This window comes from Pyxicephalus adspersus, chromosome 4 (assembly GCF_032062135.1).
Source record: "Pyxicephalus adspersus chromosome 4, UCB_Pads_2.0, whole genome shotgun sequence".
In the NCBI taxonomy this organism is placed as follows: domain Eukaryota; kingdom Metazoa; phylum Chordata; class Amphibia; order Anura; family Pyxicephalidae; genus Pyxicephalus; species Pyxicephalus adspersus.
Genome location: NC_092861.1, coordinates 107,677,109 through 107,694,501, shown reverse-complemented (window position 1 = coordinate 107,694,501; position 17,393 = coordinate 107,677,109). Strand labels below are relative to the sequence as shown.

The following is a 17,393-nucleotide window of genomic DNA, read 5'->3' as shown; positions in this document are numbered from 1 at the left end:
AAGGGTGGGTTGCCCGAATGTAACTGCTCTAGAAAGCCCATCTGGAAGCCTTGCAAAACCACTGTGCCCATTGTTTCATGGGGATTGTTGAAACCATCATGCTTATCACCCTTAGGCATTGTTTTACAGAGAGAGAAAGAAATTGACCCATTCGCTTGCATAAGGCTCTCTTCAATAATATTAGGTTTGGGTGTGAAAGCGAGAATTAGGACCTGTATATAGCCTGGCCCCAAGGTACACCAGGTCATGGGTAGGGGATAGATGTCTCCTGCAACTGCCATCTACATTCATGCAGGCATGAGAGGACCAAGTCCCTTAGGAGAAAGGTTCTGTCTGGACCTAACAGAATTTAAAACCATTTAAATTAATATTTATTTACACATTAAAAAAATGACATAATGATGTCATATACATACATAATACAATTTTGAACATATAACACATGTATGTAACATATCAAACGCTTTCTCAGGCTGTGGGTAATTATTACTATTAATTCCTTGTAACACAAATTGTATCCATTTTTTTTCTTGTCCCAAAGCCTGAAAAGATATTTATTCAATGTGTTTCACGGTATCAAAAGATCACTTTTTCAAGAAGGAAGTGTGGGAGCAACCAGCATTTCTATATCAAAAAAGATACATCAAATGAGACATAAAAGTATCATATATCTCATTATATTAAAAAAGGTTTCAAGGCTTTTACAATATGGTATACATACAAATAACTTTTTAAATAATGTGCCAATAACAATGTAAAGCCATCATAATGAAGTTGAAGCCTCCTGTACCCGCTTTGTTAAGGAAAAATTGTTGCTCGCACTTGGGGCTTTTTGTAGAGCAGTGGTGTGTCAAACCATGACCTATATTCGAATTTAAAAAATTAATCAGTCCAAGGTGAACATTTCAAACTTCGTTTTAATTTAGACTTAGTGGAACACAAGTCAAAAGGAATCATTCATCTTTTCAGGGGTAGATGGCACTTCATCAATGAAGTGAAAATATTTTCAAACAATTTCAGTGGGTATTCACAACATTATCAATTCCTTCCATTCCCCAAACTTACTATAAAAATATAGACATCCCAATATCATAACATCATTGATATCTCCTCCACTATGATCATAGAATTAAACTGCCTTTGGCTACAAGCCAAATATTTTGACTCCAGCACCTGCTGGCATTTTTCTTTATTTCATGTGGAAACCCTTTTATGATAAAAGTTTTAGCTGAATATGATTCAGTAATTAACTGCTTACTAAAATGGTGCTGGCAATTACTTTCTTTCTTCACAGGACTGAGGAAGCATAGCAACATTTCAGCAAACATAAACCCAAACTGTTTTAATAATATAACTCTCTTAACTTTATACGACTAAACTCACACTGTTCATTTTGGAATTCTGTGCAGCAGGGTGTGATATTCCCATTAGTGCCTAAGCAGCATTTTTTTAGTTGAAGAGCTAAGGAGATTGAATACTCTTTTTACACTTACTGTGTACCAGTGCAAAGCCCACAAAATTGCATTGGTACAAAGCAATATACACATCAAACTTCCTGGAATGGCTCATGGCTCATATTTTTGTGCAGTTTTACCATACAGAACATTTGGAAGCCTGGATGCAAATACTGACATGCTATTGTTTGAAATCATGTCTGGCTCTTTTCACCATAGCAATGTATTAGAGAGCCAGAAATCATACTACAAGAGTCACTGTTGGCATGTAAAAACTTGGATAATGTATTGGTGAGAACTGGCTCCATTTTAACAGTTACATTCCTCCATACAGTTTGAAGCATAATTTTCCAAATGAAGTTCAGTGGAAACAAACTAAATTAAAAAAACATGAAATGGAAAGCAATGAATAAAAACGTGCTGAGATTTTTTTCTACCACTATTAATAATTACTTTGTTCATCACCATCTCTATGACTTTCCCAATACTTTCCTCTAGTTTTCCATTTTTAAGCTGTCAGGTCTTGTTACTAATGTTGCTGATGGCTAGATGACCTCAGTAAGCAACATTTAAGGGATTATGTCATGAGGCAAATAGCAATGCACATTGGAGGGATCCATAGCAAGAAATCTGAAAACAACTTTACCAATTTGATTGTAGTAAACTGGCACCAGATTGATTAATATCCTTACTATATTCCGATTACCCTTTGCACTGGTTTATGAAATAGACCCTTAACCACCAAAAGCAAAAAAGATTAAATAAAATATGTTGCAGTTTTTCCTGGAAAACATTAACAGTTTACTGATTAAGATAACATGCTTTGTGCGATTGTTTACTAGAGTAGGAAATGAGAGAAAGAGTTACTAAATCTAGAGCTTCAAAAACAGTACAACAGCCTGAGACCCGAGTACAGGAATTGGGGAAAAGAGCTAATACATCTAGAGCTTCAGAGACAGTACAACAGCCTGAGACCCGAGTACAGGAAATGGGGGAAAGAGCTAATACATCCAGAGCTTCAGAGACAGTACAACAGCCTGAGACCCGAGTACAGGAAATTGGGGAAAGAGCTAATACATCTAGAGCTTCAGAGACAGTACAACAGCCTGAGACCCGAGTACAGGAAATAGGGGAAAGAGCTAATACATCGAGAGCTTCAGAGACAGTACAACAGCCTGAGACCCGAGTACAGGAAATCGGGGAAAGAGCTAATACATCGAGAGCTTCAGAGACAGTACAACAGCCTGAGACCCGAGTACAGGAAATTGGGGAAAGAGCTAATACATCTAGAGCTTCAGAGTCAGTACAACAGCGTGAGCAAACTGTTAACTTTTATCCTTTTCATATACCACCAACCCTTTACCACTCAGCTTCATTACAAACACACAACCTTCTTTTTGGAACTAAATAGCCATAGCAGCCTTTTAATAATCAATACATTAGGTAACATAACATCAGTAGTATAACATAATATTCCATCAGAAACATACATTCTAACTTAGAACAGGGTCAAAGGTCTGTGAAGGCTCAATTACGGTTACCTTATTATACGTATTAGTGGAGACCATTTCTTTTTATCATGCCCCCAGCTGCCACATTTCATCTTGGGGATGATTACCCAATTCACTGCCAATCATTCCAAACCAAAATATCCTTACCTCAGATAGATATAATTCGCATTCTTGCTGTAACCAAATAAACTCACATTATGGACCGTACAACCCACACAGTGCTACCATGACAAATAAATACAACATAACCACCAAAACACCACCCATTGGGGAGGGTGGGTAGGTTAAATCCGTCTTAGTCCTTCTGCGCTCTAACTGAGCAAAAACTTTCTAGCTTGCGCACCATCCTCTACAGTCTCTCCCCTGTAATAAGACTTGCCTACCAGGTAAGCCCTTATTAATCTCCACCCCCTTCTTCTAACCCTCTGCATCCCATAATTATCCCTCTAACCCTGTTATACAGTCCCTCTTTTTTCTCGGTTTATTGCTTCAAACCTTTCTTTTTTAACTGTTGAATTTTAACATTTGGATGTATAGTTACCAAATTTCTGATGGTAAATCTTACATATTTTATTTGCTGTCAAGATATTTTTGACATATTCACAGTTATTACCAATTCTCCTCTTTTCATGGTGCTTGCAACTTATATTGTGCAAAACATTGTTTAAAAAAATTGACAATCCAGTAAGAATTAACTTTTTTCATGGCTTAATAAAAAACAATGACAGTTCCGGTGACAAAGTCTTTTTATTAACGGAATTAGGTGAAAAGTAGGATCTGACATGCGTATATTGTATGGATAGACAGCACTGAAATTTTGAGAAGCAGCCTGTAAGCTGTGGTCAGAAAAGGCACTTGTGAGTCTGGTGCTCTAACAGGTTGTTCCTCTGCACAGGATTTCCACTCCGGTGGTCACCCACAAAATATTCATCTTTGGATTCTCTTTTTGGCATACAGAGGAGGAAATGAGTAATTGACTGTAAAGAAGACTCATTTTTTCCTTTTCTAAATATCTCATCACTTCCTCAACACATCCTACACCTTTTGTTCTTTTGAAAACTAAAACTAATAGATGTGCTCCTTAACCTATGAGGAGACATGACTATGGTCAGACGATGATCATGTTTAAATAGTTGGATTGTCTAATACATGGAAGGCTGGGTTTTCAAGGGCTTGTGTTAATTTTTTGGCCTTGACCATATTGAAGTCTTCCTCTTCATAGATCAGGGTTAAATGATCTGAATATAAATTCAAGTTTTAGTTAAAAACCAATGTGTTAAATGCATTGCAGGGAATGAAATGCCTTATATCAGGGATAGGAAGAATGAACAGAAAGTAGATACAGGTCAGAACTGGAATGCAGAGGTTGCCCATCCCTGTCCTATATTACATGCATGTTAGTTGTTTTACACCCCAATTCTCCAAACGTTAATAAACATGGATTAGGTTTTTTCTATCTACAGAACTGATTTTATGATATAAAAACAAAGCTGAATGTAAGAAGCTAGTATTTTAATACATTTAAGTCTAATAAACACATCAATGCTTTCTTCAAAGGCTTATTTCATAAAAAGTTAAACAACGCACAAATGCAAATATTTAATGACTTTACAAACCAGTGAATAAACAAAAGAATTGAATGGAAATAAACAAAAGAATTAAAATAAAAAATTGATTTGAATATGTTTTTTTTGTGGCATGAGCACAGTTCTGTGTATGTTAATTTATGAAGTATAATAATTTTCAGATATAACTATAAGGATTTTTTTTTGTATGTATTTTTATTTAAACATATATCCGTGCCACGAGATTTTACATGTAGAATTTCCTGACATTTGTATGTGTACAGAGGTCATTATTACAAACTTGAACACTTGTTATAATTGGCACTCATGTGCACCAAATGAGCAAACACTGGGATGTAGGCTCAATAAAACAATCTATCCTGTTAAAATAGGTTCTAAAAGTTAAATCTTCTTATATTTTGTCTTACATTGTTCCTCCATTATTCATCCTTTTGGTTTGTATCGCATCTCTTTTTTTTGACCCAGTATCATTATCAGACCAATATCATGTAAGGGCCTGGTCAGCACCAGTCCTCACCAGATATCAGTTACCCAATTTAACACTTCTTCACTTTTAGTAAGCTCTCGCTAAACCTCGGGAAATTGGTTGCCTCTCCCAGCGCTCGGTTGGCATTAGGTTGCCCCCAGAACTTATTGTGCAAGGGATGGTGTGGGGGGATGGGCTGGCATCAATCCAGCAGCCTACAGATAAAGCAGTACCAAGATTCCAACAGAGACAAGTTCAAAATAGCAGAGGTCATTCACAGAATATCCGTCCACCACACAAAATACACAGGGGCAAAACACAAGCAGAGTTGGGGTTACAAGCAAAAGGTCGGTCCAGGCTGCATACAAACAATAGGTCAGGAAACAGTAAATCACACGAACACACACCAGCAGCAAGTCAGCCTAGCTTAACACTACAACAGGCACTGGTGACTGGGAGCAGAGAGGCTGTTAAGTCCCAGAAGCCAATGGCAGCGCAGGACTGAGTCAGAGCGGCTCGGCCAAAGGCAAGCAAAGGCTGCTGCTATATATCTATACTCTTTGCTGCGCAAAATAGGCTGTGTGGGATACTGCATTGGCGCACAGCACAGAATCGCCGGCCCGATTTATAGAACGTTTTCTAACATTTATAAGGGCATTATACTTCTCATTGCAATGCAGGCTGACCATTTCTTGTGGAAAGGGTTGACAAGATGCTGTACATAACTTCTCAAGGTAGAGTGGAAACACCTACATGTAAGGCTAAGCTTCCATGATTTAAAGAACTAAAGCTCAACAAAAAGACTGGGCCAGGAAAAGTGAGGCTGGGGGAAGGGAGTGGCAGTGGGGATGGGGCAGGTGATACTGAATTTAGGATACTGGATAGGCAATTACAGAACAGAGGAGGAACCTTTACTAGGAAAGGTTCATCTTATAATCAAAGACTTTCTGACTGATGCAAACATCAAAACTGAGTTTACCTATTATTCAAGTAGGAGATTATTTTACAATATTTTGTATACTCAGCTTCAAATCCAACATATGTTCAGGAGTATGGGACCAAATGCAACCTCTTACAACTGTTTCCTTTGGTTGGTTGAGTGCTTGTGTGCCGATGGGGCCTCTCAGACATGTCTTTTTAGCCCGGCATACTTTTATTTTCCCAGGAAAAGACATGTTACTGCACACAGAATGAGAAAAAACTCTGCACATACAATTCACAAATCAATGTTGTGAGAGGGCATATGGCATGCAGCTGCTCGGTAAACACAAAAATGCAGGAAACTTCATATAAGCTACACATTAGTACTCAACACCTGAAAAACTACACAGATGAGTCCAACAATCGTAGACAACAACTCAATAAAAAAATATTTCATTTACATTTGATATGTTATCGAATTAGTCCATACTGAACAAAGATTTCTTGTGCACTCTAGATAATTCATATGTAGACTTAACTTCCAACAAGGACTTGGGCACAGAATCTTCATTTTTAGCATCAGAATTATTGCCACACTACCAGATATAATGCATATAATGACACTAGAACAACAGTACTGTCATATAACAGAAGCTGTGACGTGTTAGCAGAAACAAAATCAAAGTCATATATGTCACTATGTTACCAGGCTGGCTAAGCCATTATGCATTCTAAGGTTGCCATTGATGAGTATGATGCACATTTACTACCACTTTACCATTATACTCCACTTAAGGATTCTTTTAGAGCCAACACGGCTTAAAAATTTAACTAAATTTATCATATGGCGTAATGTTTTAAAAGCCATTCAGCATGCCTTATATGATATTGAAGCTAAAAGTAACTACCCAATAGACTGAAGGTTTAAATAAATTCAGTCAATTTAAAGAAGAAAGTAAATGCCCTTCCTGGAGCCTATACCATCTATTAGTCATCTGGTCTCCTTTTTCTCTCATTGGTTGTTCCCTCTCACTACACAATAAAGTGACATTAGTGGTGTAGGATTAAAAACAAAGTTATGAACACATAAAAGGCAAGAGAGTAATGCAACCCCCTTTTTAATGATCAGGAAAATGGAACACACATGTAATATAAAGATTACCCCCACCATCTGGAAAGGGCAATATAGGTGCATGTTATACTGTCTATCCGTCAATTTATTGGGCGGGAAATAAAGTAATAAAAATTTACACAATAATCATAATCTATTGGTATGTTGACATTTAGTGGTGCCCTTTTTTTTTATTTTGGGTGCTTCATTAGCATGTGCAAATGATGAACTGATCGAAATACCAAGCACATAGAACCAGGTAATAGTGTGACATTCAGCAGGTTTCAGCATCTCTATTGCATACAGACATTGGTTAATCTAAGACAGGCATGTCAATCTGGTATTTTATGTCCACCTGTGACCATTTTACTTCTTTTCAGCCCTCAACTGGTTTAAGGAATTTAAACTGAATGGGACCCCCAGCTGTTCTACAGTTGAATAAGTTTACTCACCCTTACATATTTTGGATATGTTGGATATGTTTTATAGTTCCTCTTACTGGAATAAAATGTTGTATAATGCAATTATTACAATAAAGCTAATTACTAAAGTGCTATTTTTGTTTTCTGAAGCCCAATTGCAGCCTAAATTTTTTTCTTTGAAAAGGGCTGGAACCTTTGTCAAATTTTTATTGTCATCAGTGTCCTTAGAGAACTTACCCTCACTTCTCTTTGGCACAGATGATGATAGGAAATCTATCCAATGGTAATCGATTAACAGTTTTAGGCTTTTCTGCTAATAATTATTACTTTGGTGTTGTTACCAATTGAGTTTTTTCCAAGAAATATACTTTTTGAGCCCTAATAGGGCAAAGGTGATATTTAACCTCAAACTTTTTGGCTGTTGTTTTAACCCATTTACAGACTATTACGTTTTAATTGCTTTGATAGTATGTTTTTTTTTGTCCTTTGAAGAAGTTAGAAACTCTAGCAGTTTGATTGTATACCTATTCTTTATGAAGTTTATGGAGTTTGGCTTTAAGTAGGTATGACACTCTACCCCTCCCCTACAGGAAAAGTTATGTGGACCTTTGCATGTTTGTTTCAGCTAGTTCCATCTACTCTGTCAGGCGGTTTAACATGCCTGAGCTAAGTGCTGGCTGCATAGAACAAAGTTTTTAAATACAGCAAGCACTGTACTTTATGTGAATTCTGTGTAACATTGTAATACTGTTAATTTCTTGGATTGCTATGGTATTACATATAAAATGTTCAGTGACTTTAAATGTGGAAGAGGAAAAAGTGTCATCGCAGCTAAAGGTTTAAAGTAGGATGAACTGTAATTACCTTCCTTATTGTTAATTTCTGTTTTAATAAGTAAAATAAATGCCACTCCAAGCATAAGTTTTCATTGCTAGAATGTTTAAGTTAAGCCAAACGAACAGGGAAAATAAATTAATCAATAAAAGTCTAATAAATTGTTAGCCTTAGCTGTTGACTTATGCCTCTGGATAAATATAATGAATTATGGGTATATAATTCCTAAATCCGACAATAGGCCTTGTGCCAAAAGCTAGTGTAAAAAATTGGACCAAGGCAGCTGCGTCACACACTAGGTTTGATCACTCCCATCTAGAGTGCCAAGAGATTTGAGACAGATGTTCTCAGACATGCCGCATGCCTAAAACATTTCCAGGGGACGGGCTATAGAGAGAGAGAGAGAGAAGAGGGAAAAAGAGTGAATTAATAACGGCAGAAACAGCTGGAGTATGCAGGAAGAAACAGGAGTTTATTCTCCCCTAGGTGTACAGCAGCCAACCTCTTTACATTACATCTGCCTGTCAGAGCTGGCTGTTTAAGCTGTCATGCAGCATGCTGTAGTGCTCTACTTATTTTTTCTTACACCTTCACTGTCCCTGTGAATAAAGTGCAGCATTGTGATTACTAATCCCACTCTGGTGACTTGACTTTAATGTGGTCTTGGAGTAGATCCCAGAGTTCTGTTTTCTAATCATCCGATTGCTGTTTCGGAGACACCACTGGATATTGTGCAGATCTAACTGACAATTTGCGGTCCTTCTGTTTGATATTTGTCACGTTAACACCTTTTTTGTCCATACCTTGGGAGGATACCAATGGATACCAAGCTGATCTGTCTATTTTTCCTTTTCTCTGTGCCTCCCCTGGCAGTGGGAAACCAGACAGGGCGCATCAAGGTGGTCTTCACACCCAGCATATGCAAAGTCACCTGTACCAAAGGCCGCTGTCATAACAACTGCGAAAAAGGAAACACTACCACACTTATTAGTGAAAATGGTCATGCCGCTGACACACTCACATCAAGTAACTTCAGAGTAGGTAAGTACAACAGTAGATACAATTAGCCTATGTATATATGAAACTTGTAAATTAATGCACCTTAAGCCTTCACAAACAGTGTTGGGGTTATTTGCAAGTTAAATACAAAAAAACCTTTAGCATTTCAGCGCAGCTTTATTTAATGTTTAAAGTATTTTCACTAAAGTTATGTATTTGTTATCCCAGTTTCATGTGCTTAGTCAATAACACCTTCAGAGTTTGCAAAGTAGCAACCAATGTTTTTTTTATAATAAATCAATTGAAATCTGACTAGCGTAGGATTTCTCTGCGCATCATAATTTCTAAGGCTTATTAAAAAGTTGCTGTGTATGGCTGACATTAATCAATTTTCAGTTCAGCTAACTTTTTAAGCTAAGTGATTGTAAAGAGACTCTACTATTGATGCCCATCTTGGAAGTAGACAGATTTTTTTTTCCAAATTTGCCTGATTGTTGTGCCTGAAAGTGTCAGGCTGGTGGGAGGCCGCCTCTATATGTAGACAGGTTGGTTTTGATCACCCATTAGAAGAAATGGTCAGCAACATAAAAATTGTTTACTGTGTTCTCAAAAAACATCCTAACAAAGTGTGCTGAATTCCACAGAAACCATTTAGTGGCTAGCTCGCTGTATATATAATATAAAAACATTTTTTTATAACTGTTATCAGTGATATGACGGATCATATCTTCTCTAGTAACAAGTAGGTTACAGAGGGTTACATTCAGTCTCGCACAGCATGACTTACTACAGAAAATGTTAACTTTTAAAAATCTGTGTGATTCAGTAATGATTTTTCCACGTGTGTCCTACAAAAGGAAGCAATGGCTTCATTGTGTACACATCCACAAAAAAAAAACGAAAAAAAAAAACTACAGATCATTTAAAAAGTTACAGTTGGTTTAGGTGAATGCAATTATAACAAATATTTCTTTCATGAATCAGAAATCTGCATGTGTATTGCCAGTCTGTAAACTCACACAATGTTAGTAAATAAACTTTCCTAACTTGAGGTTATGTTAAAGTAAGCATGGAAAAAATTAGTTTATTTTAACTGGTACAGTTTCTAAATGCCTTATTACATTTGATTCATTCATTTTACCTAATGAAACTTTTGCCTTTCAAGTGAAATAAGTATACTGTGTCATTCATGCAAAAGTAGCACACACTTGAAACATTCAAATACGTAAACATTAACATTACTTTTCTAGTCATTTCTCACTAGACTTGCTAAACACATTTCTGGCATTGGCAGGACCTGTCTCATGTTCCATGTAGCAGAAGTTTGCTATAAAACCAGACACTGGTATGCCACTGAATTTTAAAAGAAGATGCATTGTAAGCGATTGTAAAATATATATACATAAGTGTCTGATAAAGATATGAAATCATTGACAGTGCAAAACAAACACACAGTAAAAACTGCCTTTGGTACTTTTTTGTGTTTGACATTTGAGCTACTGTGATTGTAAATTATGATTTGATCCAAACCTTTACAGCCAACTGCTTTTTAATTTTTATAAAGCAACAAGATCAATTTGGCCCAAAGCACTTACAGTTCACTTTTCTTTGATCTAAATAGTGTATCCTAAGGCTGGAGCTGTGAACTAATTGTGTCGAACTGATAGCTTAGTGCAAATAGGGTTATTAGTGGATGCAGAATGGAAGCACCTTTTACAAAGGAGGCAGTGGAGGGGCCTTTCACATCAGAATTAAAGAGCAAAATACCTAAAGGTACACAATTAATTCCACTACATTCAAGACTTTCCAAATGTGGATGAAATGAAGATTCCAAATGCAAAGACCTCAAGCTAGTTTTTGATTGGTTGGCATGATTTACTGCACACCATTGCTCTTTGGCCTTTGTTAAACTTAAATTCATACATCACCATTGTTTAGTGTGCTGTCACATTAGTGACTTATGCAGATAGGCCTTGTGACTGTATGCAAAGCAAACTAGATAAAGAATAGATTACTTTTCTTAAGCTGCGTACACACTTCCAATTTTTGTCGTTGGAAAGGATCTTTCACAAGGGAGTGCACGATGCATGAACGGTGCTGTACATACAGCACCGTTCATGCTCTATGGAGAGGGGAGGGGGAGAGCGACGGAGCGGCACCCTGCTGCGCGCTCTCCCCTTCCCTTTCATTAGGATCGGCTGTTGTCCATCGTCCGTGGATCCGGCAGGTCGGTCGTCCGGACGATGGACGACACCGACTGTACACACGGCAGATTTTCGCCCGATAATTGGCCGATGCCGATTATCGGGCGATAAAAATCTGACGTGTGTACGTAGCTTTAGTGTGTTTGACTTGGTTTGTATTTGTTTCAAACAGCTGGCACTACTGAGACCTGTTCATGTCGCAGGCAAAAGCAGGTACTGTTGTCAGGTTCAAACCACAGCATTTATAATGAATGCTTCTTTAAATAAGCTCTAAATAATAGGCATGTATTTGCAGAATTACCCACCAACATAGATTACAGCAGCAATCTTTTAGGAAAGCCCCAACATCTGTTGTTAAGCTTTGTATATGGTCAGAGGCCAGAGCAAAAAACAAGGCTTTTGCCATATGTTTATTCACATATAGATTATTCTGATTTTGTTATGTATTTTTCTAAAATTTTATAGTTTTTATCTAAGAAGAATGTGCTTCAAGTTATCAGCAATTGTGGAGGGGCATTGATTTGAATATTAACGATACTAGCAGCAATCTACCTGTCTGCCATAACTATAGACTGAAAGCATCATTGTGTGCATCATTTTCCTGATTTTAGGGTCCATGTCTAGGGCCCCTTATAACTAGTTAGTTGATCATGTATAGGCCCTTAACTGGTTATCTTCAATACAGATGTACATTGACACTTCACTCTAACCTTAACTTGCTTCAGCAAATATCCAAGTAAAATTTGTCAGGCAATAGATATAATTTATTACATGGTGGACCTAAAAGAGTACTTTTGCCTGTTTAGTGGAACGTGTATTAGTGCTAAAATGGTAAGGCTGGCTATAAATATATGACAGTATTCACAATTTGTATAAAGGATCTTTTGTATGAAAGAATATTCCATCCATTATTACAGTTTTCTTTGCTGGAACAATTATGTATTCCTCTGCAATGTCATATTGTATTGTATATTATTGATCCTAAGTTACATAAATACAAGAAGTACAAGCTCTGTAAATTGTTTTGTTTCTGCAGAAGTTTGCCTACACAACATATTTTGTGTTTATGATTCTTCCTAATTAATTCTATAAATTGTTTCTGCAGCCCATCGTCTGCAAATGCCTATAAATTACACATTAAACAGTTTACTTTTATGTAATTTATAATAATACCAAGAAAACAAACTGTCTTTTTAATCAAAAAAGCAACAACCCTTACCCATACCTCCATTTTAAATACAAAATTACAACTTTTTTTGATGAAGCTGAGGGACCCAATACTTCATTCAGTATCACTCTTTAAACTTGATGGGCTGATCAATGTTATGTTCAATTTATTATGGTAATATTTATGATTAATTTCAGTGTGTTCCCTGGTGCATCTGCTTTATTAGAAGTGTTGTCATTTTGGATTCAAAATTATTTCATGCGTAAGGGTTATTGTATATGTATGTCACATGATATTGATAAATATCACATAATGAGCCTGATTTGATAAAGTTCCCCAAGACGGGAGAAGATAGACTATCATGGGTGAACCCGGGCGATCCACCAATTTGAAACAGATCTGGCCTACGATTGAAAATTTTTTGCCAAATAAACTTTGGAAAACTTTAATAAATCAGGTCCAGTGTGTTGGAGAATAACTAAATCTCTTTTTGGTTTTTCTAAGGTTTAAGTAAGGGTTACAATCTTAATAAGGTTTTTATTACTCTATTGGTAAGATTTCCCCTCACAGAAAAAAGAAAGGATTAATGGGCACATTGTGTTGTGGTTACACTGTTTAAATCTCTAGGTCTCAAAACAAGTATAGGCAGTTTAGGTGTTATATAGGGTTATGCCTGAGGAGTGGAATTCTACCATTGTGGTTGCCGTGCCTAGGAAATGTAGAGGTATAGGAAGTAAAAACACAGTTTGTTTGTACTTCTTACTTACCATTGTTTCCGAAAAACCCTTCCAGTACCAAAAGAAAATTTGCTAAACAAACTGCTTAGTAGTCGATGGAAGCAATAGACCAGATGACCACCCATAATATTATCATCACTTTAAAACTGAAACACATACGCACCGCCTTCTATGCATAAAAAAACAAACAAAAAAACAGTTACTTGTTTACCTCCCAGCTGATGGCCTATGTACATAAAAACAATAAAAACCCCTGTGCCACTGAAACATTTGGCATTGGTGACCCTCCTGTCTTTTATAATGTCTTCTTTTGACTTTCTGCATTGAAACCCTAGTAAGTATATTTTTTTTTGCATATAGTTTAGTGTTTCTTTAAGGATTTGGTGCAGAAGAGATTTCACATTAGCAATAATAACCGGAGATTTGAACCCTTCACTGTGTTAAAACATGGTTAGAGCCAGAAACACTTGACATTTTATCTCTGCAGGTACCATCCTGCTTTTTTTTGACAATTTCAATTCTAGACCAGATGAGGAATGTTCAATGTGTATTAGCGGTCACCCAAGCTCATATACTGTATATGGCATACTTACACATATACACAAAGAGCACATCACTTTGATTAAATATATGGAATGCTGAGGTCTTCTACAGAGATGGTCAAGTAATTATTCAAGGTTATACAATAGGTAACCCAATGCTGATTTACACAATTTCCGAAAGAGTAAATAAAGGGTTTATCTTTTGCCAATCATGTTTACATTCTTCGTCTTCAGTTCTCATTGTTGTCTACATTGCTAAATGTTAAGAGTTTGACTAACAGTGAAGGAATTTACCTATTGCAACTTGTAACAGCTTGTTCTTTTCGGGAAGTGAACCAGATGTTTTCACCTGGAGCAATCTTATCTTTTTTATGCTTCTAGCTTATTAGGAAGATTGTACTTTAGATTTATTATGTCATTATTTTAGGTAGATAACATTATTGCAATATTTTTTTTAATTGGAATAGTATGAATTATATATGTTTATTAAACCTTTTTTTATTCCTTTTGAAGTACTTGTCTTAAAATAGACATAAAATAAAGCATAGACCTTTTTAGTCTGCAAGCCCCCAGTACAACAGCCTTAAAGTAGATGAAAACTGTAGCAAAATGCTATTTAAAAAAAGCACTGTGTATTAAATATTTGCCTTCTTTTTTAAGATATTTATCTTTATATGTTTTCATTCTTTGTTGCATCCTTGTGCTACTCTTCTCTAAATGTTATCTTTAAGGCTACATATACTTATCAGATGATTGTGATTACTTGACCAATTATCTCCCAAGGGAAAAAAATTACACGTGTATAGCAGTTCCCTGAAGGCGTTCATCAGTTCGCCATGGTGGATTGGTGACCGACCAACTGAGAACAACTATTGTGTGCTTCTGTGGAGGGGAACACAGCGAGGTGCCACTCACTCATTCTCCCCTTCTATAGAACAGAACATTGCTGTGTGTACAGCGCTCATTGGTTCATCTATCACTAGGAACTGTCACTAAAGATTGTTTTGAGCAACAGTGATCGAACATGTGTACAAAGTCCAAAGCAGAACTCTAGATTCTGGATGTGTGCGTGCAGCACTATTTGTGTCTCTGTACACATATTTATGTCTGTGTCACTATTGTACTGATTCTGTCACTGTCCACATTGTTGCACAACTTTGTGTGAATGTGTACTGCAAAGGCAGCATCCAAAGCAGATTTTTTTTACATGGGGATAGCCAGCTTTAGGGTGACCTGGCTAGGTTCAAAATTGTACTTCGTTAAGGTAAACTTCCTCCTTTTCTTTTCCTTAAACAATGTGCAGTATTTGCTGATTATCATGATCTTCTGCTTTTTGGTAGTTTTTGTGGATGATTGATTTGTAAGGTAATATCAGTGATCATTGCTAGCTTTGCAGAAAATGCCCTCAGCATTTTTCTTCAGCAGGTTTCCAGTCTGCATCCAAACCTGTATGTAGCCCGGAAATTATTATCTCTAGTATATCTGCAGTCTCTAACTGTCCTTTTTAGCCTTTTATGCAGTATACTAAACCTTTTGTGAGGTACTTTGATAATATCAGGGGCCACATTTGAGGCCCCTATAGGCTTTGAAAGTTGACACAAGTTTTCAATATACTGTGAAGAGTGACTGGTCATATCATCTTCATATATTGTCTGTACCAACCCCATGGTATAGGAAGTTGAATAAGTAAAATAATTCCACTTCATAGAATATGCCTGAAAGTTTAATCTTCTCATGTCTAGGGAATTTTGTTATCTTGAAATCATCCCACCATAAATTCACACTGTGTGGCATGGTTGCAAAATCTCAGTGAAAGTATGTGTGAGTCATGATGAGAGCACATGGTCTCTTCTAGATTACCGTCTTGAAACAATGAACAGTAATTATTTCATAGCAAATTTGCGTTGAATGGTTGAATAATATATGTTCTTTACTGTATACAGTGCTGTACTAGTCTGAATGAGCCTAATTAGCATTACGATAACGCAGGACCATTGGTTTACAAATTCTTCCAAGTTAACCTTCATATTGTGTCTTTCTGGTCATTAGGGATAAATGCTTGTTAATTACTCTTCCCCATGCCCTTAACAATCGGGTGATTTTCTAACATTTCTAAATGCCTTATGTATCATTCATTTTTTTAGATGTTATGGAATTCATCATATATATTTTATTTGCCAATTTGCCTATTTTGTAGTCGAACTTTCCATACACTGTGTCCATCCATTTATACATCTCTGGTATACATTTGTCTTCCTATTACCTCCCCAATCCCTTCTAGCAGCTCTTTTACAATTTACAAGTCATAATTCTAGGCAAAAATCATAATTACCGGAAAAAAAAGTGTTACCCTTACAAATATGTACTTTTTTACTGTTACTTTTGTTACTATTTCAACGCTATATTCTTCATGAACATTTTGGTTTCCTAAGAGCAAGAAACAAAAGACCCAAAATAGTGCAGCTCTGTAACAATGAACTCAATATTAAATGTATTGTTTAAATACAAGTGTAAGTACCTGAATTTTCCCCGGGTATTAGCTTTCTGCAGTCTCTGTACATCAGGAGTGGGAAGCAAGCAGCATGACAAGTAGCCAATCAGTTCAAGAAAGCTATATAAAAAAAGGGTTAAATAATGCTAACCACTTTAGACTCCGGCCGGCGTCTCCTGCATCCGATGAGTCACCAGGCGAGTTCTCGGTGACGTCGGTGCATGCGGCCTTTGCGTTCGGGGCGTGGCGGGAAATTTAAAATTATTTGTATTGGATTCAATACAAAATAACTGTATTGAATCCAATACAAAGTAGCCAGTATATTTTTGAGCTTTGGAGTGTTACGGTGTTACTGTGCCCTGCCTATCTGCCATTACATTTGATTACTGACCTGTGCCTGACCTTTGACCACGTCTCTGCTCCCTGCCTGTCTGACTTCTGCCTAGATTCTGATTACGTCTCTGCCTGTTACCTGCCCTGACCTCTGCCTGGATTCTGATTACATCTCTGCCTGGATTCTGACTACTCCCCCATGGCTTCCAAAAGGTGTCTCTCAAGTCAAGCTGCTTATGAACAACTTGCAGACAGTGAGAGCGACTTTGAATTACTACTGGAGTCAAGCGACAGTGATTCGCCTGGAGACCTGTTATCGATATTAGTCAGGATCAGCCAATGCCCCCAAGATTCCCATTTACTGGGGAGCTGGCCTGAAGGTAGATGTATAACACAGCCCCTTGGCGTACCTGTAGTTTTTTCTCAATGACAAAGAAAATTGTTGAGGAAACCCACATGTACGCACAGCAACAATTGGCTGCCTCACACAGGTTTTCCAGAAGCTAGAAATGGGAACCTGTCACTGAAAAGGACATTTAGCTTTTTCTGGGGCTAGTTATTCTCCACGGAGTGGTGGGGAACCCCTGCAGAAATGGTATTGGTCCACAAATAGG

The 17,393-nt window shown here is 37.0% G+C and overlaps 1 protein-coding gene across 2 annotated transcripts in view; it reads left to right on the top strand.

The window, feature by feature from the left end:
• The window catches only part of LTBP1 (latent transforming growth factor beta binding protein 1), a 210,704-nt gene that overhangs the window by 88,211 nt on the left and 105,100 nt on the right, over positions 1–17,393 (top strand). Inside the window, exon 5 of one of the 2 annotated variants that reach the window (XM_072409251.1) lies at positions 9,179–9,346. The exons of the other annotated variant lie outside the window; for it this stretch is intronic. Within the exon in view, the coding sequence (XP_072265352.1) occupies positions 9,179–9,346 (168 nt within the window). The remainder of the gene's footprint in view (positions 1–9,178; positions 9,347–17,393) is intronic. 2 annotated transcript variants of the gene reach the window in all.